The sequence below is a fragment of the Limulus polyphemus genome, unplaced genomic scaffold, assembly GCF_000517525.1.
Source record: "Limulus polyphemus unplaced genomic scaffold, Limulus_polyphemus-2.1.2 Scaffold3375, whole genome shotgun sequence".
NCBI lineage: Eukaryota > Metazoa > Arthropoda > Merostomata > Xiphosura > Limulidae > Limulus > Limulus polyphemus.
The window spans coordinates 97,995-125,511 of NW_013668985.1; the positions used below are offsets into that span (position 1 = coordinate 97,995).

At 34.4% G+C, this 27,517-nt stretch overlaps 1 protein-coding gene across 1 annotated transcript; it reads right to left on the reverse strand.

The window, feature by feature from the left end:
• Positions 1–1,564: 1,564 nt before the first annotated feature.
• Positions 1,565–25,757, reverse strand: LOC106469247 (decaprenyl-diphosphate synthase subunit 1-like; the record flags this gene model as incomplete). The annotated part of the gene is made up of 9 exons (XM_013929718.2): positions 1,565–1,763; positions 3,307–3,387; positions 4,953–5,066; positions 7,590–7,670; positions 10,017–10,148; positions 11,123–11,212; positions 22,656–22,794; positions 24,421–24,554; positions 25,539–25,757. Coding segments are annotated over 9 exons (1,131 nt in total), but the record flags the coding sequence as incomplete, so codon positions are not given.
• Positions 25,758–27,517: the final 1,760 nt, after the last annotated feature.

Sequence of the window (27,517 nt, forward strand, 5' to 3'; positions counted from 1 at the left end):
GAACCCGCGACCCGCAGATTGCGAGTCGAGTGGCCTAACCACCTGGCCATGCCGGGCCCTTAAAATCAGAAAAATATTAAAACAGGTTTGATTATGATAAAAACTACAGTATCGAATCTCAGGGCCGGATTAAGGAAGGAGGTGGTAAATGTACTGGTTCCTCAGGATAGAAGGGGCAACCGACAAAATAATAAACGAAAATTAATCTAAGAATGGATGTCTCATTAAAAAAAAATATGCTTACGTCTTTTTCACTGTGGCAAAGGCGATTTTAGTCATTTTATATAAGCTTATTATTTTATAACTTTTCATTAACACGTTATTACAGGTAGTTCTTTCATGAATACTTGCTCGGCCATTTTACAACAATTTCGTTGTTATTACTTTATATTTATTATAAATATTAGAATTAGTATTTTGTATGTTATCTAGTCATCGCGTGTGTTTATGTATTGCTCAAACTGTAGTTAATAAATAGTATTGAATTGACTTATTTATGAAGTTAAGATTGAGGGGGCCTTAATCGGGCTTTGCCTAAGCCTACAATATAGAAAAATTCATTGAGCAGCTTTGGTACTTGAATTCTATTAAGATTTTCAAAATAGAATGTTTTTCCGAAATGAAAAGATTAAACCATATTCTTATGTATAAGTTTGCCGATTAAATTGATCTCCAAACGTCAAAGTCATACCTACTTCTAACTCTGTAGATAATAATAAAATTAACAACTTGTTAATTGAAAACATTTCAAAGTAAATGTGTTACATATAATGTATAATAGTTATCAATTAGTCCTGCCACATATACATATATATTGGTCGATGCTTAAACAGTTGTAGGTCCGATTTAATACACACACACACACACATATTCAAACACATGTTATATATAGCATAGAGGTAAGGTTATACGTCATTGGGTCAGGGTGTAGTTGGAATGCCAAGAAACACCTTGTATCAGGAATAATAGTACACGTTTAAATAATGTGAAAAATTAACAAGTTTGTTCAGTTATTTCCTGAAGTCCCTTATAAATGCAAGGTCCTACTTTTAGTGGTGTTCATCGATCTCCACTCCCCCCCCCCCTACTCTCATTTGCATGTCCTAATTTATAATATTATACCTGTAGAAACAAATTCTATTGAATTTGTGTAGTTTATCACAAATATACAACAAAATGAAAAAAAAATCAGACTTAGATACATATTGTAAAACATACAAAAACTAAAGTGTTTTTTTTTCTTTTTCTGTAGTATTGAATACGGAATTTAATACACAACAACATTTCGAACATGAAGTAAGTTTAATTAACACAAGTCATATAAGTATTTATAGGAATTTTTTGATGTAGGGCCTCACAATTTATAGGCGACTCGCACATAAAAATAGGCGAAAGTTTGTTAACATGTTGGTAGTTATTTGATGCCAGCACCTTATAATTTTTATTTTTTTTCCAGTTTCCGTGGACCACTTAACGAGTTTTGTAATCGTCGTTACATGTATTAAAGCTGCTAAGTTTTTCTCCTCGTTTTTGTGGAGGTTAGTAAATCACTCATTCTTAATCTTATAACCTAAGACGTACTTATTCAATATCCATTCATCTTGCTAAAACTTTAAGAACACTCATTTCTTTCTGTTCAATACTTTGTTCATGATCGTTACCAGGGCGCGTTTCTCGGGTGATTCCCGCCAACTGTCAATGTGACGTAAGGCTTCGTTGCAGTGCTTCTGTGCCAACACTTTCGTCTGTTCCAGGCCCTCACTCTAAAGAAAATACATTACTGAAAACGTGAAATATTTATATACATAATTAAATTAAAAAATTATACCAAATATGATTCATGCTTTAGTGAAGTGAAGCTAGCATAGATTAGAAACGTAGACATAAATCCAACAGTTGCAAGTAAACTACCTGACTACCGTAACAAATCTCTAAATATTGTCGTATACAGTGAAATCAGAGAAGGTTATTTTTTCTTTGCTAAATTTGTTTGTTAAGCACACTAAAATTGTTTCTTAAGAAACAAGTAAGTAAATTTGACGTATATCGGACAGGTCAATAGATATTTCTAGGCTTTCACAGTCTCTTCCTATAACAAATATTCTGTCAGTATGTAAGCAGGGCCGGGATACTATAGAGAGAGTTAGGGTGGGAAGGGGGAAATGGGTGCAACTGCCTAGGACTCCTCGGATCAAGAGAAAAATGAAAAATAATTAATCAAAAATTGAATTTCTCATTAAAAAAACATATGTTTGCAACTGTGTCGCTACGACAAAAGTGATTTTATTAGTTTCAAATAAACCTATTATTTTGTAACTTTCATAAACATGTTATTACATCTTGTTCTTTCATGAATATTTGCTCTGCCACTTAAAAAAAAATCATTGTCATTACGTTAAGTTTATTATAAATAAGAGAATTAATATTATCTATTCATGGCTTATTTTTGAGGATTGATCAAACTGTAGTTAATAAGTAGTGTTAAACTGTATTTGACTTAGTTATGAAGTTAAGTTTTGAGGTCCCCCTTGCAAAATTTATCTCAGGCCCCAAAGTCTTTATGGTTCTGTATGCATGTTGTACCACATAGATAGAATTTATCAAGGGATTCTCAACACTGACGAAGTTTCGGTCTCTTTGTTGAAGTATTCCCGTCTTCTAATATTACTCATTTTCAACCACAACCTTAGGATTATCAATACTATGGATGTTTCAGGCAACATACTAAGTCAAGCTGTTTGCAATGCTTGATACTAAGGATGTTTCAGGCAACATACTAAGTCAAGCTGTTTGGAATGCTTGATACTAAGGATGTTTCAAGCAACATACTGAAATTTTCTGTTGGAATGCTTGATACTATGGATGTTTCAGGCAACATACTAAGTCAAGCTGTTTGGAATGCTTGATACTAAGGATGTTTCAAGCAACATACTGAAATTTTCTGCTGGAATGCTTGATACTAAGGATGTTTCAGGCTACATGCTGATACTTTCTGTTGGAATGCTTGATACTAAGGATGTTTCTGGTTATATGCTGAAACTTTCTGTTGGAATGCTTGATATTAACGATATTTCAGATTATATGCTGAAAACATTTGCTGGAATGCTCGATGCTAATAACGTTTCAGGTTATGTGCTGAAGCCATGCTGTTGGTAATGTTTAATGCTAACGATGTTTCGGAAACATACCAACATTTCCAGGCATTTGCTCTCTGTAAAAAGGTTCTTGTACCTGCCTTATTACTTAAAAATGCTTAAACCTTTCTTTTGTGTTTTTAAAACAAAGACGTATTTCAAATATCAATACCTTCATTACTGCTTCATAGGCTTGTTCAACGTCACCAGGGTGCGAGAACCTCCTCATTATCAAAGTATTCAGTTCTGGAAACTAGAAAATAAAGGGAAAAATGAGAATATAAGAAAATATACCAAAAGAAATTTAATAAAACTCTATATATGTATTTTTTGTTTTCAAAAATTTTACTACTAGTAGAAATATCTGTAGAGATAATGGAAATAACCATCTTGCGTCTATTTTTATCGGGTCAGTATAACTTCTTTTATTGTAGATTACCAGAGTTGATGACAAATGGTGCTGAGTGGGGGCTGTTCAGAAGTATTTCAGTTTACGCAATGAACTACATGCTTTCAATTTTGTGTTACCAAAGGAATTAATAAGCATTTAAGTTTTGATATGCAATTTTAAACACCATCGTTTGTATGTGTTCTTGTGAAACTTTGTGCTACGAAAGAAGTTCAATGATGTAAACTTTAAATGACATTGAAACTACCATGAATAATAATTGTATAACATGCAGCACACCTAGTTTCTCATGTTACCTTTAAAACTGTTTAAAGAAAATAATAAAATTAAAAATACTCAGTATATATCATATAAACATTTGATGAATACAGAAATAAAACTCGTTATGTATACCAATTATTTATCAGTAACAATTTTAATTAACATGCTCATGCATCAAATAAATATTTCAATATAAGAACCAGTTCATTCTGTACTTTAGGAATTCATTATGCAAAAGTAATTTTTTTCCGATATTTAAGAATACGTAACGTAACAGGCGATTTTATGTTAAATCCGTTATAATATTTCCAAATACTTTCAACATAATATATATATATCACATAGCTAAAGTATCTAAATTATGTTCTTACTAAAATTAAACAGACGAAAAGTAAGTTCACATTATCATTATTTTTTAACAAAACTTTTTTGTTTCTTCCAGAGTAGATATCGATTTACATCGGAAATTACTACAGTTATGTAAATGCGAGTCTTATTTTTAAATCGACAGCATTAAAATACGAATATTACCACTTTCAGATATATAATAATTAAAATTCTAATGTTCGTGCAGAGAAAAAGAACGTTAATAATTTTAACCCTTCCGTAAAAGACTGCTCTAGTTACACAGTGTATTTCTGATTATTTCATACCTGAATAGATTGACATTGTTTTATTTATAAAAAAGAGAAAAACCTCAATATCCGCGGCTGTAATTAAATCTCAAACCGGCCAAGAGATGAAGTTATGAGCCGCGGGTAAGTTTGTTTGTTTGTTTTTTTAATTATGCACAAAGCTACACAAGGGCTATCTGTGCTCTGCCCACCACGGGTATCGAAACCCGGTTTCTAGCGTTGTAAGTCCGCAGACATACCGCTCTGCCACTGGGGGGCGCCGCGGGTAAGAATAAAAATTAATACATGGAAAAGTATTTATTAATTACTTTTTCAGAAATTAAAAACAAGATTCTGAAGGGTTAAAAAAAACACTGGGACTTTAAGAAAAATTAAAACTGGAACCATTTGGTTAAGCTTGGTTTTTGTCTGATATTAATTTACAGTAATAATTTACCAGCTGTTTCATATTCAACATCATGGTTGTTTGTAAAAGCAAATCAAATTTTTCTTTACAATGAAATATTTTCTTACCTTTTCGCAGGCAAAAAGAACCGGTGATGTTGCCAAACCCAGTTTTAGATCAGCTGCTGCGGGTTTTCCCATTTCATCTTGACTTGACACAAAGTCCAACAAATCGTCAACCAGCTAAAAGTAAAAAAAAAAAAAAACATTTCACAAAATCCACAAAATTGTCAACCAGCTAAAAGTTAAAATGTTTTCAAAGAGTCCAACAAATCGTGAAATTGCTGAAATTAAAAATAATTTAAACACGGCCCAACAAACTACCAACCTACTAAAATGGAAAATAGTTTGCACAGTCCAACAAATCGTTAACCTGTCTATGTATTTAGCATTTGTGGCAAAGCTACAAAGGCTGTCTGCCATCATCCTTAATTTTGAGCAGCTAGATAGCAGCACCTTACCATTCACTATCCATCCTAAGGGATTGACTGACAATTTTATAACGTATTCAAAGCTTAATGTGATAACGCATGAATTCGAAACCTGCTCGCCAGCTGTGATTTCCAGAGCACTAACAGAGTGTCAACCCGCGCCCGTCTTCAACGTACTAAAGGTAAAAACAGTTTGCACAAAATCCAACAAATCGTCAACCAACTAAAAGTTTGTTTGCTCATTAATAGCAAAATTTCACAATTGGCTGTTTGTGTTGCACCTGCCGCAGGGACATAAACCCAATTTTTAATTCTATAAGACACCAAGCTTACTGGGGAGAGACACCACATATAAGTATATTTTTTTCAATCGACATACTGATTTCTCTAAATAATGGCTAGTTTCATATCATTTGGCCCCCAGTGGCACAGCTGTATGTCTGCGGACTTATAACACTAGAAACCGGGTTTCGATAACCGTGGTGAGCAGAGCACAGATGGCCCATTCTGTACCTTTATGCTTAACTTCAAATAAACATATTATTTGACAAAGTTATCATACCAATTTCAGTAATAATTTTTTTGATGTTCTTCGGCACAAAGCTACGCAATGGGCTATGTTAATGACGACGAGAAACCCACTTGAGGTAAAAATGTATCGCAGAGACGGCTGGCATGGGTATTAAAAACTTTAATTAAAATAAAGTACAAGAACAACGTTTCAACCTTTTTAGGTCATCTTCAGGTTAACAAGATCGAAACATTGTTCTTATACTTTATTTTAATTAAAGTTTTTAATACCCACACCAGCCGTCTCTGCTATACAATGGGCTATATGTACTGTGTCCACCACGGATATCGATATCTTATATTTAGCGCGGTAAGACCTCAGACTTACCGCTGTGCCACCGGGGGTCTTCCGGTAATTAATGTCTGGTTGAACAATATTCAAAGTAATAATCGTACCATTTCCAGATCAACAATATCTGACGAAATCAACAACCCGGTTTCTGTAAGTAATGTCAAGTTTGACACTATTTGACAAAACAATTTACCAATTTTAGTAACAAAAGCTAATTTAATATTATTTATCGAAAATAAAAACTCTTTATTAATTTGTTTGTTTTCAAATTTTCGCGAGAAGTTACACGAGGGCAATTTGCGCTAGCATTCTCTAATTTAGAAGCAATAGAGTAGAAGGAAGGCAGCTAGCCAACACCACCCACCGCCAACTCTTGGGTTACTCTTTTACCAACGAAAAATGTGATCGATCGTCACATGATAACGCCCTCACGGCTGCATGAGCGAGCATATTCGTTGACGGGATTTGAGGAAATTTAATAATAATACATACACACACACACATATATATATTAATATAATAAGATATTTTATATTGGTAAAACTATTAGGAAAGCACAACTCCATCTATTAGTAGGTCCATCCTAATGAAATGTATCTGTGCATTTCATGGTTCACTACCGTGTAGGGTTTGTAAAAGACAGCGGCTCCCACATTCGCCAGTTAAAACAAAAGGAGCTGACGTACCTTCAATGAAGGATAGCTACTGAATGTAGTATTGGTTGTATGAGTGGCTAAAGCTTCTCAGCTCACCTATTCATTACATCAACCCAATATGTGTAATCTGCTACTAAAGAAATGGAAGATGACTATTCGTGCTAATGTGGAATAATCTTTCCAAACAAATCACCCAAGTTTTGAATAAGAGATATCCCGCGAGCTTCGTACTGCTGGGCTGTAGTTTTTAATGTTACACCAGACAACTGGTTAAAGATTAACATATAAAGTATATCAAAGTAGTTTTTAACTTAAAAAACTATTGCATTTACAAATTCATAACTAATTACATTTTTTTTTAGGATTTGCATGTACTGATGTTTAGAGAGCTCGACTCGCAACCTGCGGGTCGCAGGTTCGAATCCCATCACCAAAGATGCTCGTCTTTTCAGTCGTGGGGAAGTTACAATATGATGGTCAATCCCACTTTTCATTGCCATAAGAGTAGCCCAATAGTTGGCGGTGGGTGGTATTGACTATGTGCGCTCCCTTTATCTATCACCTCTTAACTAAGAAAAGCTTTTGAATAGCTTTGCGGTAAATTCAACAAACAAACTTTTTTATTCATGATGATTTGCGGTAAATTCAACAAACTAACTTTTTATTCATGATTTACCACCTCTGTCTAGTACTTTAATATTTCCAGTCAACAAAATTCAAGATAATTTAAAAATCGTCATATTATATGCTATCTTACCTGAAATGCGATACCAAGATTTCTGCCATATTGAAACGCTCCTTCAAGCAGAGTTTTATCAGCTCCACCTAGGTAAGCTACCTAGATATGTCAATATTTCAAATTTAACATTTTATTCTTTCAAGTAAAACAAAATCAAATAATCTATATTTTTAGTCTTTCTCACTAAGCTTTATAACTGTATGACAATTTGGATGGCAAATATTAAAATTCAGAACAAAATGATTCTATTCTTTCCTTGGAAAATTAACAAAAATTTTCACAAACTTCACAAGTTCTGTCAAATATTTTTGAACAAGTAGGTTAATGAAAGATAACCGAAAGGTCATGAAATAGCTTAGAAAGATATCTTTTAAAAAAGTAGTGTAAATAAATCATATAAAATGTTTAGTTTCAATATAAGTTTCAGAAAATGCGACAAATGCATGTCAACAAAGAAAAACAATAAACGAATGGTGGAAACGTGAGGTGGCAACGATACTGCTGTCAACAGTGTGGTACTAGAGCAAGGTTCATGCGTTATGTAGGACTTAAACAGTGGATAATGGTAAAGCAACACAGAAAAGTCAATAACAGCAAATCCGTTCGTAAATTTAAACAGAGATACACCACTCAATACACCTTAAGAAACTCGTATATTGTATAACCTTATTAAGTACTTATAGAACACGGTCATAAAAATTACTGTTTAATAAAATATGGTGAACAATTAACTACTACTCTTTTCAATGTTATTATTGACTCACTGTAGAAATATGATTATTCTTCGTTTCGTTTTATAATATATATATCAACCAATAATATATCATCAACACATTTTTCATAAACCATTGCAGATATGCAGGATATACAGATACGGACAAATGAGCCAACTATTGCAATCCGGGGAAACATTTCAAATACACTTGTATAGTAAATTGAAACCCTGAAGATGTACATAAAGGACAGAAATCATTAAATGAATGCAATGTATTCGTATTCGTATTCAATGTTTATGTTTACCCCGGCTAATATTCTGAAAATGTTAGCATGCGAGTAAAATAAATATGACTAAAAGTATGGAAAAATTAAATATTTTTTAATCAAGTAATGTCATGGAAAAATCTTCTTATATTTTGTTTTAATAAAATATTTTATAATCATCGCATAAGAAAATTGAACTTGAAAATTTCTTGCCGTTTTTAGTACAGAGGGTTGAGTACGTTATATTAAAACGATTTTGAACCTTTAACACGTCGTTAAAGTCCATGTTGCGAAGTCCTGTCATGCTCTAGCTAACGACCGTGTGGTTGACAACAACCCTTCAGTGTAGTTTCTAGTGCAAAAGGCTGATTCGTAAATTTGTAATGTCCAAAGCTTACCATTCCTCCGTGGTTGCTTTCCAGAAGCCAACTAGCATATGAAGTCGACGATTTCTCAGTGCCCGTTTCAACTGAAATTCAAAGGCGGCGCTGCATCAGGCTATCTGACTGGTATGTCTTCATAGAGAACATCGTGAGTACTCGTTTCATTCTCCAGCTGCTTAAGATATGCCATGTTCGGTAGTACAACTGTAAGCCTTATCTTCGTGAACCCATACCCTGTTGTCCTCGTTTCTAGACGGAGATACTTCTTGATTATGTTGTGTACTTTTTGTACACAATGGATGGTTTTTGCCTCTGGCATTTGTATTTTTACCTGTTACAAGATACCGCACTTTGATTACCACGGTTGGGGTACGACTTGTTGCAGGTTTCTGTCTGGGTAGTCTTACTGCCCAAGTTGATCCACATTTCCCTTGTTTCCCAAGCCATTAAGTGTATTAAGTAAATCTCCGAAACGAACAAACCTTTATGACCCGAGTGTATGAAAGTTTTGCGCCGGAAAGTGCTCTAATATAATACCCGCAAAGGCGATCAGTTTTTCGGTGGAATCACACTACCTGCTAATCGCCATTAAAAATGCAGTTCTGACACATTCCGTTCCACCACGACCTTACATTAGGTGTGGTTGATATGCGATGTGCTGAATTACGTATTCCAAATGGTGTTAATATAACTTACTCAACCTATTTGATCCTTTAATGCAGAACATTTAGCTCGACGATTTTGTATCAAAATAACCGAAAAGTTACGTATACAGTGAAGAAAACGAAATTTTTTCAATAATTCTTAGTTATATTTGAGTAATCTAGTTAATGAATTATTTAATGGTGATCATGAAAACTGGAAGTGTTTGTATTATACCCAATTCTTAAAAAAAACTTGACTGAAAACCGGAATTTGGTATTAATAATTAATGATTAGGTTAGTTTCAATTGTGTACACAAGAAGCTATGAAGTTTAAAATGAATATATATCTGATTGACGGGCATCATCTTTACTCAACCAATTTACCATTGTTCGTGGTAAGACTTATAAGAGTAATCACAAAGAGCTACAAACTTACAGCTTTACAAGCGTAAGCCATGAGGCTGGCAGTTTTCATAAATGTTTTTTGGAGATAGTGGGAAAATCTTTCCCCTGCATCTTCTTTGGACCCTAGTTGCATCAGTTCTCCTTGTACTAGGTCTAGTAGCACCTGTAAAATAATATCAAGTTTGATTAAGGAAACAATTTAAAACGAAGATAAAGATGCTGTAAAGATACAATAAAGTAACTTTCAAGTATTGTTTTTCAAATGTTATAGAGAATGTAATTTTCAATGTTTTTATTTTACTCTGTGTGTGTGTCGTAGATATTTTGTTTAGATTGAATGCAGTAGACGACTAGTAACAATTTTATTGTTTAATCATAAATAACACTTTTTTATAATATAGACGAATAATAATAATACTCTGTTTTTCAACATAATCATAGCAAAACATGTTTATTTTTAAAAAACAAGTAAAGAGCCAATTTTTAGATCTTTCTGCAAATATCTGCTTCTTATGTGATGATTTAAATAGTTCATTCAAGACAAGTTGTTCCGTTCGATTTCATTTCGACACTTATACAATCGAAGTTCTCGAATCTGAGGGTCACGGGTTCGAATCCCACCCTTTCAGCCGTGAGGGCGTTATAATGTGACGGTCAATCCCACTATTTGTTGGTAAAATAGTAGCCCAAGAGTTGGCGGTTGGTGGTGATGACTAGCTGCCTTTCCTCTAGTCTTACACTGCTAAATTAGGGATGGCTAGCGTAGATAGCCCTCGTGTAACTTCTCGCGAAATTCGAAACAAATCAAACGAAGTTTTCAAATGTTACCTTTCAGTTTCACTTTTTTCAACGATATGATTCTGGAATGTTATTTGTTTGCTGTTGTTGTTTTTTCACGATCTGCATGATCTGGTAAGTTCAAAGAACCGTTTCCGTTTACTAGATTCTGGCGTTTTAACACTGTCATGAGTTTATTTGTGCTTTTATTAAACATTAGCGCTTGGTTTTTCTTTCCTCGATTATTGACAATAGGTAAGAAATCATAGGCCAATGAAGATACATCATTAATGCATCAAAAATTTTATATGGTTTGACTCCGGCAAGATAATAAGTGTGTAATAAACAGTCATCACTTGCCTGTGTCAACATGATAACAACTTCTTCATTCCCAATACGAGCAAGTATCTTGGCTGCTTTGGACAGTATAAAATCTCCAGCTAAGATTGCCTAGAGTAAAAGAAAAGGAATTATTTGGATGATGAAGTATATATATATATTTTTAAGTGGAAATTATTTCCTAAGCTTCGAGAACATTATTATTGTTAGCTGTTTTCTTATTGTTAACTAATTTCCCTTATTCCTCACCATGACTAGATTATTCACACACATATTTATACTAAAAGGAGACACAATATTTTAATGTCACGTGGTAGATGAAATGTATTATATTTTACACTTGGTTTTCGGAAAAGAACCTCCATCTGTTATACCCTGGCTAAGGGCCAGCATATGTTTTGAAATTATGTGAATATGGGTTTTGACACTCTAAATTTTAGGTCTGAAGGCTTATAACGCTAAAATTCGAGAGCACAAATAGTCTATTGTTCAGTTTTGTGCCAAAACGGATTTCACATTATGATAAAATGGGTTTTCCAAGTAAGCAATGTATAAAAAATCATCCTCTATAAAATATCAATATTATTTGTTAAATAGCATAAAATTAAATTACTTTGCTGTAATATTGTTTAAGAACACATCATACCAAATAAGCGAGAATTCCTAATTTTCCCATGTAATTGAATATTCATTTTATTTTTTAAATATAATTCATTAATTACTTTCAAAGACTTATATTAGCTATAAATGGTCTATCTGCACTATATCCTGGAACCCGATCCTCGGTTTTTAGCGTTGTAAGTTTATAAAGTTACCCTTGACCCACCAGGAATTATACATGGGGAACAATTACCACTTTTCAAATGTACGAAGAACACACAAACAGGATCATCGGGCAACATTATAACCTAATCTCTGAACTAAAAAGTATAAAGTTTACTTTTTCAAAAACCTCATTTTCAATGAAATGAAATACTAGTAGTTTTTATTGAATATCCAAGTGGGTCAAAAATTTAAAACTTGTCCGTTTTTAATAAGCATTTCTTTTCTGATTTCCATTAAATTTTACATAACTAAAAAAAAAACATTAATATTAGGCTTATTATATTTTTAAATACTTGTGACAAATATAATTGTAATCATGGTTGTACGAAAGAGATTTCGAGTATAAAAGAAGTACTTTTCTGGACATAGGACTTTTGGCAAAGTGGTTAAGATCTCTGATGCTAATCTCCTTGCATCTACCGACTCCTGAAGATTAGAAGCTGACGTCGGGTGTACCAGGAATGGTTGATTGGCCATTGCTTTTGAAGATCAATCTTGGCATAAGGGAAGCATAGGTGACTAAGGACCACTGAGGCAAAATGTCACCTAGAATCTAAAACCATATGAAGTGGCTTTTACAGTACTCCCAGGCCATCATTAGCTTTAGTCAAGGTCATCCAAGAACAGCTGAGAATGAATGTACGTACTGTTGGTGAGCAACTTTCTGCCAGTCAGACGTGTTTCCCTGGCCGGTACCAGGAAAGCCATGAACCATGGATAAGTAATGAGCCTCTCCAAGCTGGGAGGTATTGTGCGAGGATGACTATGGATTGCAATGAAATCTGAGGTCGTGGGGAGCTTCAGAATGAGCTGGCAAGGGCCACTAAGTGTTCTGCTACCATGGATCAGAGACTGACTATTCATCTGCGTGTTATGACACTTTAATATATATACTTCCTTATATCCAAGACAATGATGGCATCTCAGCAAGGTGTTAGCAGAGAACCTACAAGGCAGAGGCTTTGACAAGCACCACAGGTCACTGTGAGTGAAGTTAAGCAGATTTTTCACCCAATGTTTAAAGGTTTGGCACAGGAAGATCTGGATTGTTTCCCAAAAAAATCAGGTAGGTAACTGCTTGGCAAGGCTGTACTCCAGAGCATGTAGTCCAGCTCTGAATTCCATTTTGCATTTGGACAATGCATAACAATAGTAGGGCCCGCTAGAATCCGGGTTTCGATACCCGTGGTGGGCAGGGCACAGATGGCCCATTGTGTAGCTTTGTGCTTAACTTCAAACAAGAAAACAAAAACAAGACAACAAGAGTAACATTCATAGTTGATTTGACCCAATGAAGAATTGAACAATTCATTAAGCCGAATTTAAAGCTCAGAAACAAAGCACTACCAAGGGTCTGGTCATCTATGTAGGTAATCTGCACTGTCTGAATGGTTCAAATTATATTGTGATGGCTTCAGCAAATTGTGAAGATATACTCATTGATAAGTATTTTCAAAAGGCTTCCCAAGAGACCAACTGAGTGCGAGGATATCTATTTCTTAAATGAGGCAGTTTCCATTATGGGCACCCCCCAGTGGCACAGCGGTATTTCTGTGAACTTACAATGCTAGAATCCAGGTTTCGATACCCGTGATGGGCAGAGCACAGATAAAACCCCATGTGTAGCTTTGTGCTTAATTACAAACAAACCATTATGGGCATGCATGAAGTTGTAGCTTCAAGCTGGTAATTAGAAAGGAAGAATCCTGCAGTGACAGCTGCTATGGCTATACCTTAAATGGACTGTTCTACTCAGGCACCTCCACCATGTTAAGTTTAAGCCATGCTGAAGGTTATGAGGCCATTCACAAAAATCCTGGTGTTGTGGTGCAACCACACTGGATTTTAGTGAATGGGTAGGGCTATCCAGATTTACCCATGGGTTTATATGCTACAGCCTAGAACTATGATGCCTACAGCTGGATGTCATGCAGGACAAGAAATGTGATGCTTCTACTTTTATTATGATTTGTTGTAGTACAGTAAATGTAGCAATGGCTCAGTAGGTGCTAGAGAACCAATAACACCTGCAATTTGCCAACCTGCAAAGTAGGCATGGCTATTGGTTTCATTCAATGGCTCAAGAGGTACAGGTAAAGCAATAGTGTATAGGAAATGCTGCTGAAACAACTCTGAAAACTGAAGGAGCTGAAGTTGGGTCTGGCTTTCAAGTTGGGGAAGCGTAATAAATATCTTGCACCAAGCAATTTGGTGATCATCTCAGTTATATGAGGGTTAGATCGTCATTGGTACGTATATGTTTCTTGGTTTATAATACAGGCAGCCAGAACAGTGATAGATTATGCAATGCATCAAGTTCAGCAAATAAGAGCAGGCCAGTGGATGATCACTTTGTTCTGGCAAATGGAAATAGGCTAGACATAAATGGAGAGGTATAACTCTTGCAGTTGTGTCTACGAAATGTCACTTACAGAAAAGGTGGTAATTTCCAATGTTTGATCTGGCATTGACATCCTCAGGATAGATTTAGTGCAGTAATTATCCATCAATTTTGTCTGCACATCAAGAGAGCTAATGTTCTGTGGGGTGTTATCTGATGTCAGCTAGACTGGGCCTAGGAACAGTAGATTGCATGAATGTATGTAATGAATGGAATAACATAAACACAACATTTTTTAAACACAATTTCTGTTCTGTGGTTGAGTAAGGAATACACTTGTGCATTGGTACACTAATGTATCAGTAACATGTTATGCAGTTATAGAAGCCCCAAATAAAATTAACTGTTACATTGCCAGAAAGTCACCAACATTAATTTCAACAGTTATTTGCCTTAGGGGGGGGGTGAAGTCCTGGTGCTTTTTGGTAATTATGGGTAATTTCCTATGCAAATATATGCTGGAATGGTCAAAGATATTATAAGAAAAGTGGAAGTAACCAAGGCTAGCACTAAAACTAGGGTATCATCTGCCACACAGTGGCTGAAAGTAAATACAAGGGTCCCACACATCTGAAATTGTTGGTTGTGCAAACAATCTAGACTGAACATAGCAAATCAACTCAATGATTTGTTGGTTGAATATGCTTATGCATTTTTGGGACTGGATGATCAACTGGAATGAACAGCTGTGATTTACCCAACAAAGATACAGATGATGTACATCAAATATATCAACCACAGCAATACATTTTCTGAACCAGTAGGTTATAGCCAGCACTGAACTATAGTAGATGTTGAAGTATAAAACTTTAAAACCTTTGGAAACTACTTGGTTATTTCCAGTAGTGATTGTCAGGATGAAGGAAGGTACATCAAGTTTCTGTATTGAATTTCATACTGGCAAATTGAGCTGGACAGTGAGAACAGATTTAAAACTACTTTTAGTAAATAGATACTTGTATGACTTTGACATTATGCTATTTGGTCTGTATAATGCATCTGTTACTTTCAAGAGGGTAATGGAGCTTACACTGAAGAGCTGTAATTAGAGAGAGACCTGGTCTACGTTGACAGTGCTTTAATGTTTGGTTACAAGTTCGAGTCTGCAGCTGAGAACCTGAGAGTAGTATTACAGTGAATAAACAAAACAGGGTTAAAACTGTAACTAGAAAAATATGTGCTTATGCATGGTAGAGTTTCTCTGTCACTTGTAGGTAAAGATGAAGTCTCTACAGACCCTGCAAAGATAGCAGTGGTAAGAGACTGGCCTCAATCAGTGATCAAGAGAGAAGTCCAGAGTGTACTTGTTTATGTGGTTTGTGGCTACCTTCTTCAAGATAGCTACATAATTGTTTGCTTTAGCTAAAACTGTTATAGACTTTGAATAGAACAAGGAATATGAACAAGCAATGCAATCCCTAAAGCAATAATAGAATTATGCAAAGTTTGGAAAGCATCAATCAATGCTGGTGCTTTTGGCCGCATTTGAGTCGAGATGTTGGGTGCTGGTCTGTATATTGTATGCCATGTTTCACCCAGAGTATAATAACTCCAACAGAGAAGTATTGAGTCTTCTTTGCAGAGGATAGCTCTGGATAATGCTGGTCCAATTCTGGAGACTGTAAGATGTCATCAGTACTTGCTCATTGTCATTGACTACTTCATAGAGTGTGTCAAGGATTATCCACTAGCTGATACATGGACACAGTCCATAGTTGATGATAGTGGAACACTGGGTAGTGCAATTTGAAGCACCAGAAGAGATCCAACTGTATCAGGGAGCTATTTTTAACACCTAATTGTTCTTCAGTTATTATGTGTGTAATGATGATGTTCAGTTCGCCTTATTACCCCAAGTCAGATGGTTTTGAAGAATGGATAATACAAACTACCAAGTGTATTCTTGCTAACTTTTTAATCCCATCCAAACAGACTGAAATAAACACTTGCTGTATGTTATGATGGTGTACAGAGCAACTGAATAGAGGTCTACAGGCTGTTTGTCAAACAAGCTCATGCTCAAGCAGGAAATACTACTCCTTCTTAATGGGATGTATGCTCTCCCTCATGAGATGTTCTACAGGAACACATTAAGTAGTTAAGGTCTGCATTACTCTGTGTCCATGAACTCCCTCACCGACAACTTCAAAAGGTCACACAATGATAGAAGAAGTGTTATAACAAGAATGTAAATGAATAGATGTACCAGTGTGGAGCTTGGGTCTGATTATGGTACATGCTAGCAGCGTGGGCTTAGCTTGAATCTAGTTGAACTGGTCCATACTTCATACTTTGGCAAGATCCATTTATGTATAAGTTACAGTGGATGTGAGGCATGTGAAAGCAAATGGAGTATGACAATAATTTGCATCTGTAGACCACAGACAAATTTCTCTTATACTAGCTTAGTTGTGAGTATGAAGTTGAGACTGATGAGTCTGAGGATATCGAAAATGTCATCTCAAGTGATACAAATTCACCCAATGAGAGAGAAAGAGCTGATAGTAATTAGTTGACTGTTTACTATGAGCCAGATGAGGAAATGTTAGAGTTAGGGGCAAAAGACAGTTCTGAGAGTTGAAAGTCAATGACATTGTTTTTCCATTCAATATATTTGGGACTAGATGATCATTAGGAACTAAGATCAGTGAATAAAATGAAGTAGCAATACTTTCCATGCTATCAAATGATGTTCATGGTACAATGTATGTACTAAAGTATTAGGTTTCTACTTGATTATTACACAAGATTTCTTGATCATATGATTAATGGGATCAAAATGGGCTTAGCCACAGTTGTTTTCTGAGCTACTGAGCAGAGTTTCATTAAGAGAGATATCTCTTGGATATCGGATAATAACTGCTTGATTATAAAGCTAAAACAACTAGCGCTAGTAGATGAAATTACGAGTACATCATTAGTTAAGATAGTAGTTAGGAGTTTGTAAACTCAATTGAAAGGGAAATTGGAACTCTTTCTTTCTGATCTTTTGGGTGACATAGTAAAGTGTGATATATGCACTATGTTGTATGATTACCAGAAATTAACACAGATGGAATGAGTAGCCATAATACATAGTACCTCAACAGTTTAGACAACTGAAGATCGTAGTTAGAAGTTTGAGAACTCAGTTGAAAGGGCATTTAGGCCTAAGCTATCAAGTAGTATTTCATGAACTAATGTAAGCACTACATATTCTGATTGCTTATTGATCTACTTCATTTGCTAGAGCAATCATGTAGTTGAAAAAGCAATGACTGAAAAGGCATTGTGGCTTTTGCGTTTTGAGCCACTGGGTGAATTTTCTGATTTCAAATGTCTGACAACTACTCAAGAGAATTAATTTTCTCATCTAGCTGAGTGGTGATAGATCTATGAAACATTTCACCTCATATTTTTTAGATTCTTCCTTGAAGTGAATGTCAATTCTACATTTAATGTGGGAGATGTGTTTATTATGTGATTATTTACATTGTGCTGCCCAAAATGAGGTGGTTATGAAGTAATTTATTTGGAAGTTGGAAGTCTGTTATAAGCTACCAGCATATGTTACAATGAGTAATGGTTGTATATATGTATATGTATATATATATAGGACTATATTAATAATCATGTGTTTGGCACTTGTGGCCTTGCACTGTATATGATTACCCTGCCTTGTTGCTGTCTTGATTAATAAACTTGTTCTCCGACTGTAAAATAATCTGGACATCTTTGTTGATGACCAGTATACCTAGGGCTTTTAGACTATGCTGCTACACCTCAGTCTCCATGAGCTGGCCTAATTTTCATCATTGCTGAACCTCTAGATAAAGATATATTGCTGGTCAATAGATCGAGTATGAAAAAACTCACCACATCTGTAATCAGGTTGGCCCTGAGGATTCCAGGGGTGAGAAGCCCCACTGTAAATAGTATGTGTGGTGGAAATGAAGCCTCCACTGGATGTATTTGTCATAGAAAAAGCATTGACGATTATCTCATTGATCCTGGGAGAGTTGAGTCTCCAAGAAGCCCATCAGCTGACTACACCACCCCTGCTGATGACACCCAAGTAGGAGTCAATATTGGCCATGAAGAAATGTCACCACTCATATACAACACCACATGTATTCATATCTTCAATAAGCACACAACATCCTTAAACCCAATAAAAATTTCTGGAGCTTAGATCTTCTGGAAGGATAAACAGACCTCACAAAGGTCAGGGTGGTACAGGTTTCCAGACAGCAACAGCTGCCACTGGACTGGAGCTCAAACTGCCAGTCAGCTCATGAACCATCTTATTCACTAGCACCTTGCCAGGAGTATTCAGTCAATGAGGGGTACATTCATTCACTGAAAGGTCAAACCACCATCCAGGCGAGGCCAAGGATCTTTATTTTGGCATCTGCAAAGGTATCACTGGCTAAGTAACCCTGGTAGTAACCAAAAGACTATCGAGGGAAGAGCTCCTGACGAGCTAGGGCAGATTGCTATGTACAAGACACTACCAGGAGATGGCCACTGACTGGAATAATTTAAATGTATTTTGTATGTTCTATATATATATATATATCTATACACAACTACAAAAGTGGTGTGTATAATTATGTAACTTTGTATTTTAGTTCTTTTCTTACTTTTTAATATTTATTCCAGAAAACCAGTTGATAGATAAATATATTGTGCTATAGTTTATGAAGAGCTTCTTAAAACGTTAATGCTGAAAGATGTTTCTATAGTTCTTTTCTTAGGTTGTCATGGTATTTTAAGTGAAAGACTTATTTCTGCACTAATTGATATTTATGTGCATAAAGAGTTTACTTTTGTATTTAAGTTTGCAATATGTTTAATCCTCTCAATGAAAGTATTAAGGGTTATTTTTATGTTTGTTTAAAGGATTTAATTTTTGTTTTTAATAGTCCTTTTTATAGTACTAATACTTTATATGTATATAATTTTTTTGTTAAAGTTTTTCTTATGTATGGGTTTTTTATGTCAAAGGGTGTTTGTTATTTTAGTAGTATTATGCATAATGTGTTAGACTATTCTATCCTAAAATGGGTAGGTAGTCTTTGTTAAAGAGTTGTTTTTCTTTCTGCAAGTTCCCTTTGTTAAAATATATAATTTGTACATGTGTTTGCACGTGTGATCTTCATTAAAAGGTATTTTTTGTATTATATAATTTTCCTTGTTAATCCAACGTACACATACTCAATGTGAGCTAAGCCCGTACTGGAGAATTAATGTTAATAATCCTTCCAAAATTACTATGCGTACCGTCACGAAATGTGGCAAGCTTTCAGCAAAAAATACAAGTTTGTTGCACACAAGGTTACATACGTGTAAATAAATTATTTGTTCTCAAGATATTACTGTGAATTGATGACATCAGTCTGACTCAGACTCTGATAAGTTGGAGTACAAGTTATTGTTCATGTGAAGAATGAAAATACTTTTGCCTATCGTACAGTTTGCACATTTTATTAGCATAACCTCTAGAGCCTTCGAAATAATATCTAGAGTTTTTTTTTTTTTTTCAGTGTCCCTATACAACTGTATCTGGTATTTACTTTCATCTACGACGAAATATCGTTAAATAAGAAACGTAGGGTCAAATGAATAGTTGATAACTCTGACATAAAATACGTATCAACAGGTTGGTAATACTCAGTATAAGGTCGTAAAATGCGTATTTGGACTCACACCCGTGCCTATAGGGTTAAAGGGTTTTACTTTGTTATGTATGTATATATATATATCATTTCATTGTTTCAAGATGCAATTATATAATTTTATTGATTAACCGTGTTTTATTTACATGGTAACGCATTAAAAAGGTTTATATATATATTAATCTTATTCCATTTTTTATTGTCTAGTGCAGTACATTTTCTCTAGTTAAAGGGATTTGCTTTTTGATGTTTAAGTTGTAGAGTTTTGTTTAAGGGTTGTGTCGTTCATATTGAATGTGATATGTTTACAGGGACAATAGAAAATTAATATGCTTCTTTAACATGTTGGGAGTGTATAGTTGATTAGCTCTGAAGTTAAATTTATTTGTTGGCTTGAAAACAAGCCTGAAACAAAGGAGAAGTGGGAGGAAAAATGTAGTATGTTGGCAGACAGTACAGTTTATTCATTCTCATTTCGAGTCTATGCAGTTTTCACATAAACATGTCGTTCATAAAACAATTAAGTTGACTTTGGTCTAGCTGCCTTTGTTGCTTTCTAGAGGTTATACCTGCTCTGCCTTTGACTGATATTGCTGTAATGCTGCATGTTGTACAAAAAGTCCAATAGCAGTGACCTTCACTAGTAAAACTGATGATATCTAAAGATTATGGCCTCTCATGTGTTGAATGTGGTTAGTGCTAGATGCTATGGGGTAAAATTGGCATTTCCTGTTCAGATAGAAATGTTAGGTTTAAACAGTACACATAGAATCTCGGGGAGGACACCTTGAGGGAAGAAAATCTGTTGGTCAATTCACTAATCCAGTAAATGGTGACCGTTCAGTGTCCAGAAATCAAGTATAAACCCTGGGTTTTTGTCTATTAAATTAATAAAGATCGTTTTCAGTTTGCGTAACAGATAGTGTCCAGTCTTATATATTTCTTAGCTTGAACTCAGTTAGTAATTAAGTTCAGGTTTCATTATAATTTATCCTGCTGACCCTCCTGTTATAAAGCAGACCTACCTAACATTCTTCGCAGAAATCAGTTTAACCTGAGAATACCAAAGTATGAGGAACTGAAAACTGATGTTGCAACTGAATCAGACAACATTTTCGAAATTCGAATTCTGTTAGGAAATATAGGGAAAATTGTCTTTCTAACGATACAACATTTGATGTTATATTTATTGTACTACATCCGAGTGATAGATAAATACATAACGTTGTTTTCGTCCTTTATAGTAAGATCACGAGTGAATAGTTGTATTAAGAATTATAGGAAAAGCCAAATGTGTGTCTATGTGGATAACGACAAAGTAATGTCATCAAACTACTACCAATGACGAAGAAGACACTGGCTAAGAAAATTAATTTACATGTTCAAAACCTAAATACTAAACGCCAAAATATTTATAAAACAATTGCCAACATCCTTATTTAAGTTGAAAAAATCAACAAGGATGTACAGCTGATGAAAGGCACAATGACCATCTATAGAAACATTTCCTACATCATATTTCTCAAAAGAAGAATAAAACGAATAGCTTTAAAATACAATAAACTTTGATTCTTACTAAAAACTGACCACTATTTTGGTTCAAATATAGACTTAGCTAAGATACGAATAAAAGTTAAGCATTATTTTACTGTTCTCTTTCTGAAAGGACACTTCAAAAGTGACTCGTATAATACAAAAACGACAGAGAGTTTTTAAAGGTTGAAATGCCACAGTAAAGGTTTCTATCAGAGATTTAATGCATAACCAATAATTACGATGCTTTAGATTATTCAAGAGAAGCTGGACAATAAATGACTACAAATGGTGAATGGACCTTGGAATTCTTACGGAATGAAATTGAATTAAATTGTGCCTACAATTTTCGAACACATTATGTTTGATTCGTCAGTCAGGTCATTGACTAGCAGCATTATTGTTGAAAATAGACACAAACAGCTTATAGAACAAACGAAAAGGTCAGGAAGACATTTCAAAACCGTTAGATAATAAAGTCAAATAGAATAGAAGAATCTCAAAAGAAGCTTCCTAAAATTATAATTATTTCGTAACCTATATTATGCAAAGATAAATTTCAAGAAATCATGTTGACAAATTCTCAATAAAAGAGATTATTAGTATGTTTTGTAATTGCTCAGTTAATCTTTATAAATTGTAATGTTTGAGTCCACGTATTACAAATTATAAGGATAATTTTGTGTCTTTTGAAGAAACGAGTATGTCAAAATCTTGATCACACTAATAACATTATTAAGGGTTTTGTCAAATTTTCAGCAAATTTACAAATTTATATAAAAAATGTAAAGAAATATTCTTTGCTGTTTATGCCCTTTGCAATTTTTGAATGTATTTTTACATAGGAAGTTTAATTTCGTGATAACAAGTTAAATTTCGAAAGTTCTATCATCTCGGCATACCATTTTTTTTACATTAAAACTGAATTATATCGGTTAGACATGGTAGTTTGTCAGCTTTATTCAAGGTGCACAGAAATATTGAACCTGTATTAATACAAATTGCTCAAATGTTATTTAATTTATTACCTAAATACACTTTTTTAATATTTCTTATAATGGTTTCAGGCACGTTTTAACAGAAAATAATGCGGGAAATCAAACTAAAAACCTAGATCTAAAACTATAATAACACAAACCTTATTTTGTCCACACAGTAAATTCACACTAGCTTTTCCTCTTCTCGTATCTGATGTATCAATGACGTCATCATGAACTAAGCTAGCTGTGTGAATCATTTCTGCAACTAAAGCAATTTCTCGTTGGGATTCCAATACCCTAGAGAGGTCATAAATTAATATTTATTCTCAAATATACAGGACACTCTTGAAGCATTTAATATATCATTCACGTATTTCTTGTTAACTCTTGTCTATTTCTCAAATAATAATACACAGTAAAGATTCACCAAATTCCTCAAACTCTCTGTATAGAAATTGCCAATTTATTTTGGGTTTCAAATGTAGCTGTATAAAAGATGTTTTCTTTAAGAATTAAAAAAGACAATCTTTGTAAAGCTAGTGACTAAAAACACAATATAATACAGACGTTGAGTACGTTATATTAAAAAGATTTTGGAGCTTTACAGCATTCACATCCATATCACCACGTCCGGTCATGCTCTACTTGACGACCGTGCATCTTGACAAATATCTATGCAGCGTAGTTTTAAATGCAAAAGTCTCCATTTTAAGGCTGTTATGTCCAAAACATACCATTCCTCCTTTTATGTTTTGCATAATCCAACTAGTGTACAAGGATTATAGGTTATCTAATGCCTGTTTCAACAGTTCGGCCACCCAGAAATATATAGGCGCTGTGTTGTTTATTTATGGAATAGCATGAGTACCCGTTTCATTCTCCAGCTGCTTGAGGTATGTGGCTGCTGAACAACTGGTATGATTGGAAGTCTTATTTTGGCGAACCCACACCCTTCTGTATTATGTTGTATGCTGTTTCCTGGAATAAGTGGACAGATTTACCACTGACCTTTGTGTTCGTGGGTTCTTACCTGTTACAAGACTCTACAGTTTGCTTACTATGGCTGAGGTACGACTTGTTACAGGCATCTTTGTAGAGGGTCTAGGCGCCCCAAGTTGATCCATATCTCTGTTTTCTAATGCCATTAAATAGGATGGATATCCACATCTTCAAAATTATATATATTAGCTATTGACACATTTTTATGATATGTGTGTATTGATATTTTGCGTCGGTAAGAGTTTTTATATACTCTTTACAAAATCAATCGATTTTCGGCTACATTCTAATACCTACGTAACGTCTAAAAAGTCAAAAGGTAGATTTGATGTATGCCATTCCGTCGCGACTTTATATCAGCTGTGCACGTGGCTTTCTGACTTGCATATTCAAAATCGTTTTAAAGTAATATACTCAACTCTGTAGATTTGGTTACCAACATGGGTCGTTATTAATATGTTAACGTAACTAATTAAAGATATAGTTCAATATTTTCAAAGATTTGCTTAAACGCACCGCGTAATTGCTTTGTAAATGTTTAAAATAATATCGTGTTTTTTCCTTGCTTAGCCTAAATAAGTTCTGAGCCACAATGATGATTAGAATAAAATGAGAAGACGCCCATTAATGTCAGTAATAGTACCAAATGTTTTGTTACTTCTGGCCTAAATTACCTCCTTAAAACCACACCTGTTTATCTACACTTTTCTAGTCCTATAATTAATATTTCTGTCATTAATTCTTAAAATCAAAGACAAAACAAAGATTGATAGAAAAACTCATTATATTTTTTTTTTCTTCTTTTTTTTTATTATAAAAATTCGCTATTTGACTTGAAAATAACAGCCCTGTGTAACGATGGCTGTTAATCTAACCCCAAAAGTGCATTAGGTGTAGAGTGTTGTAGTAATGAGGTTTACTTACTCCCTGGTGTCGTGCATGTGATAGTTCACTGCCCTAGAAACAAGAGCAACTAACATCGGGCGAAAGATTTTACCATTTCCGTCGAAGTAGTATCTAGATATTTGTTTCAGGTGTTCCATCGGGACCCATAATTCCTGTAAATGTAATCACGATTTGGATTAGAAAGTTGTAACGAATTAACTGAAAACAACGAGAAACAGTTTGTGTGTGTGTTGTCTGGTATTAAATTTAATTGGTAATGCATTTCTTGAAAAATTTCACAAGAAAGAGAATTTGGAGATAATAAACTTAACATTCGTCATTTAAGTATTCGGTTCAACCTTCCATCCTGGTTTCTTTTGACCACTTTTACAACGATACAAAGTTTGTTTGGATGCTACCTTCTGCATTCTTATTTGCAACTTTCATATAATTAAATACAGTTTAAATACCAACTTTAATTAAGTTGGAGCAAAAGCGTCTACTTCATTAAAAATGTGGGGGCAAACGAGTTTTACATCACGTACTTTATCCATTCGTGCACTGAACACATTAACAAAGTGGCATTTTCGCGTTTTTTTGTTTTTTTTTTTTGTCAGGTGATCATAATGTTGTTGTTCTTATTTATTAGCGCAAAGCTATACAATGGAATATCAGCTATCTTTCAAACGCAGGATTTTAGTGTTTTAAGACAAACATCTTACTACTGGCCCTGATGATTCAATAATTGTATTCAAAAGTATTAACAGCTGGGAGAAAATAATACAGTCCCTTGACGGAGACAAATATTTTAAAGTGATTTTAAAACGTTTAAAGGATGTTGAAGACAAAATGGATGGAGTCCACCTCCCCAGTTTGAATTAGGGATCAAGTAAGGTGATATTAGGGCCAGAAATTAAAGCTCCTCAGAAGTTTATTTTTATTATTATTCTAATTATAACAAATTACTCGTCTAGTCGCAAAGACTAAAAATCATAATTAGAAACCGATTTATAATTTTATTCAAGTTTTATACAAAATACACTAAAGGAAATGATAAATAAACAAATAAAATAAAAATATTTTTTTAAACAAAGGACTAATCTTTCAAAATTAAACAAGTTCGTTATACTTACGTTTTAGGATATCAATTAATTTACCTTTCTAATATCTGAAAACAACTCGGTAAGAACATCTTGTGTTAGCTTGTACGGATCGTCTTGAATATCTGGTAAACTGCCTGGCTGTTGGACCGCTGAACTCTGCTGAAAGGGCGGACAGGAGAAGACACGACGACGACCTTGGTGTGCAACTGAACCGTTGACTAAGTTGGTAAGAAACGGAGGATAACTTCCAATAATCCTTAAAAGTGTTTGATCCTGATAAAAATACCAAAAAGTGATGAAAAATGTGTAAAATGTTTGTGTTTAGTAAGTTAATTCCCATCAGAACAGAGTGAGGCAGCTATACAACGTTATGTTTTCACAACTCATTCTTTACTTCTCACTTTAAACTTTTTTTTATCAGTTGTTGAGTTGACTCCACTTCCCCATTTGTCATCATTTGTGTAGCTTTGAGATGATAATCCACTAACATTGCAATAAAGCTGTGATCGTGTGTTTTATGGATCTCTGTTATAAAAGTCTATGCACTTAGCTAACGTGCAAAGCTGTTTGTATCCAGAAGTTTAGGGTAAGTAATGGTTAGATTTAAAATATACTGTATATAACATCTTATATAAAAAAAAACTACATTTTCTTATTGTATAGCAAGTTGTGTGTTGTTATCCCCGCTGTGATAAAACATGTTACACGAGTTATACATGAGATGCTGTTTAAATAGGTTTAGGTTAAAAGTTCGGCCAAATATCCAATAAACGCATGTAATATCTGTTATTAATAATAAGAAGAATAAATAATTCCCGGGAATTTTTTTTTTATATGAGTTGTTACTTAGGTAAATTAAATATAAGGTTTGTGCTTAAGTTTAATATGCAGGATACAAGCGTGATCAAGGTCGTATTAGATTTTGGTTTGTGTGTTACTAAGCTTAAACTACACAACAGGCTATCTGCGTTGTTCCCACCACGGGTATCGAAACCCGCTTTTTAGTGTTATAAGCTTTAAAGAGTTACCGCTGAGCCACTAGGGGGAGAGCTATCGAATTAGAGGGAGGGCAAATGTTTGAAACTGCCCTGGAACACTGGACCCAAGGGGTCTCTGATTAAGAGAAAAATAAAAAAAAGGACCGAAAACTGGATGTGTCATTGAAAAAATATATGTTAACAAATGTGTCACTATAACAACAGCGATGTTGTTTGTTTCATATAAATATACTATTTTGTAATTTTTCATTAACATGTTCGTAATGTTTGTTCTTTCGTAAAACCTGCTCAGCCATTTAATAAAAAAAATCGTTTTCATTACTTTATATTTATTATAAATATCACAACTGATATTTTGTATATTGTCTACCTAGCGATTGTGTTTATGTATTGCTCAAACTGTAATTAATAGATAGTATTCAATTGTATTTTAAAATTCTTTTCATTATACCATCTATATATATAAAGCACAAACACCTAGGTTGCTGGGCCAATCTCAACCAAACTTTGTGTGATGATAGTTTTGAACAAGGGACATATTAATGGGGATTCACAACCCTTCCACCCTCCATTGTTGCTGTTATTCAGCATTTATTAGCTTTGACGTAAGTTAACTACATTCATAGATGGCGCCACAACCTTACACAAAAATAACACTTTGCAACATTTTCTATAACGTTGCCAATAACCATAAATTAATTAATCACGTGTTTCACCATTACTTCAAAGAGGTCGCATGTTTCTTCCCGCCTTGACATTAAATGTAAGTGTTATGATATATATCTGTGTGTATGTATAAGTTACTTTGCAGTTTCCAAAACATTCAACTTTGTAAAGTGCACACACAAACTACACCCCCTATCTAAGTATGTCAAGATGCCCAAACGAGTTTTAAAGTCAGTGTATTCACGGAACTCAAAAATAGCTAAGAGAATGGGAGAAAGGAAATTGCAAGAGACGGCAAAAGAAACGACTGCAAGATAAACTCAAGAGAGGGAAAGGATAGTTAGAAGAAGAGCACAAGAAACAGCTGAT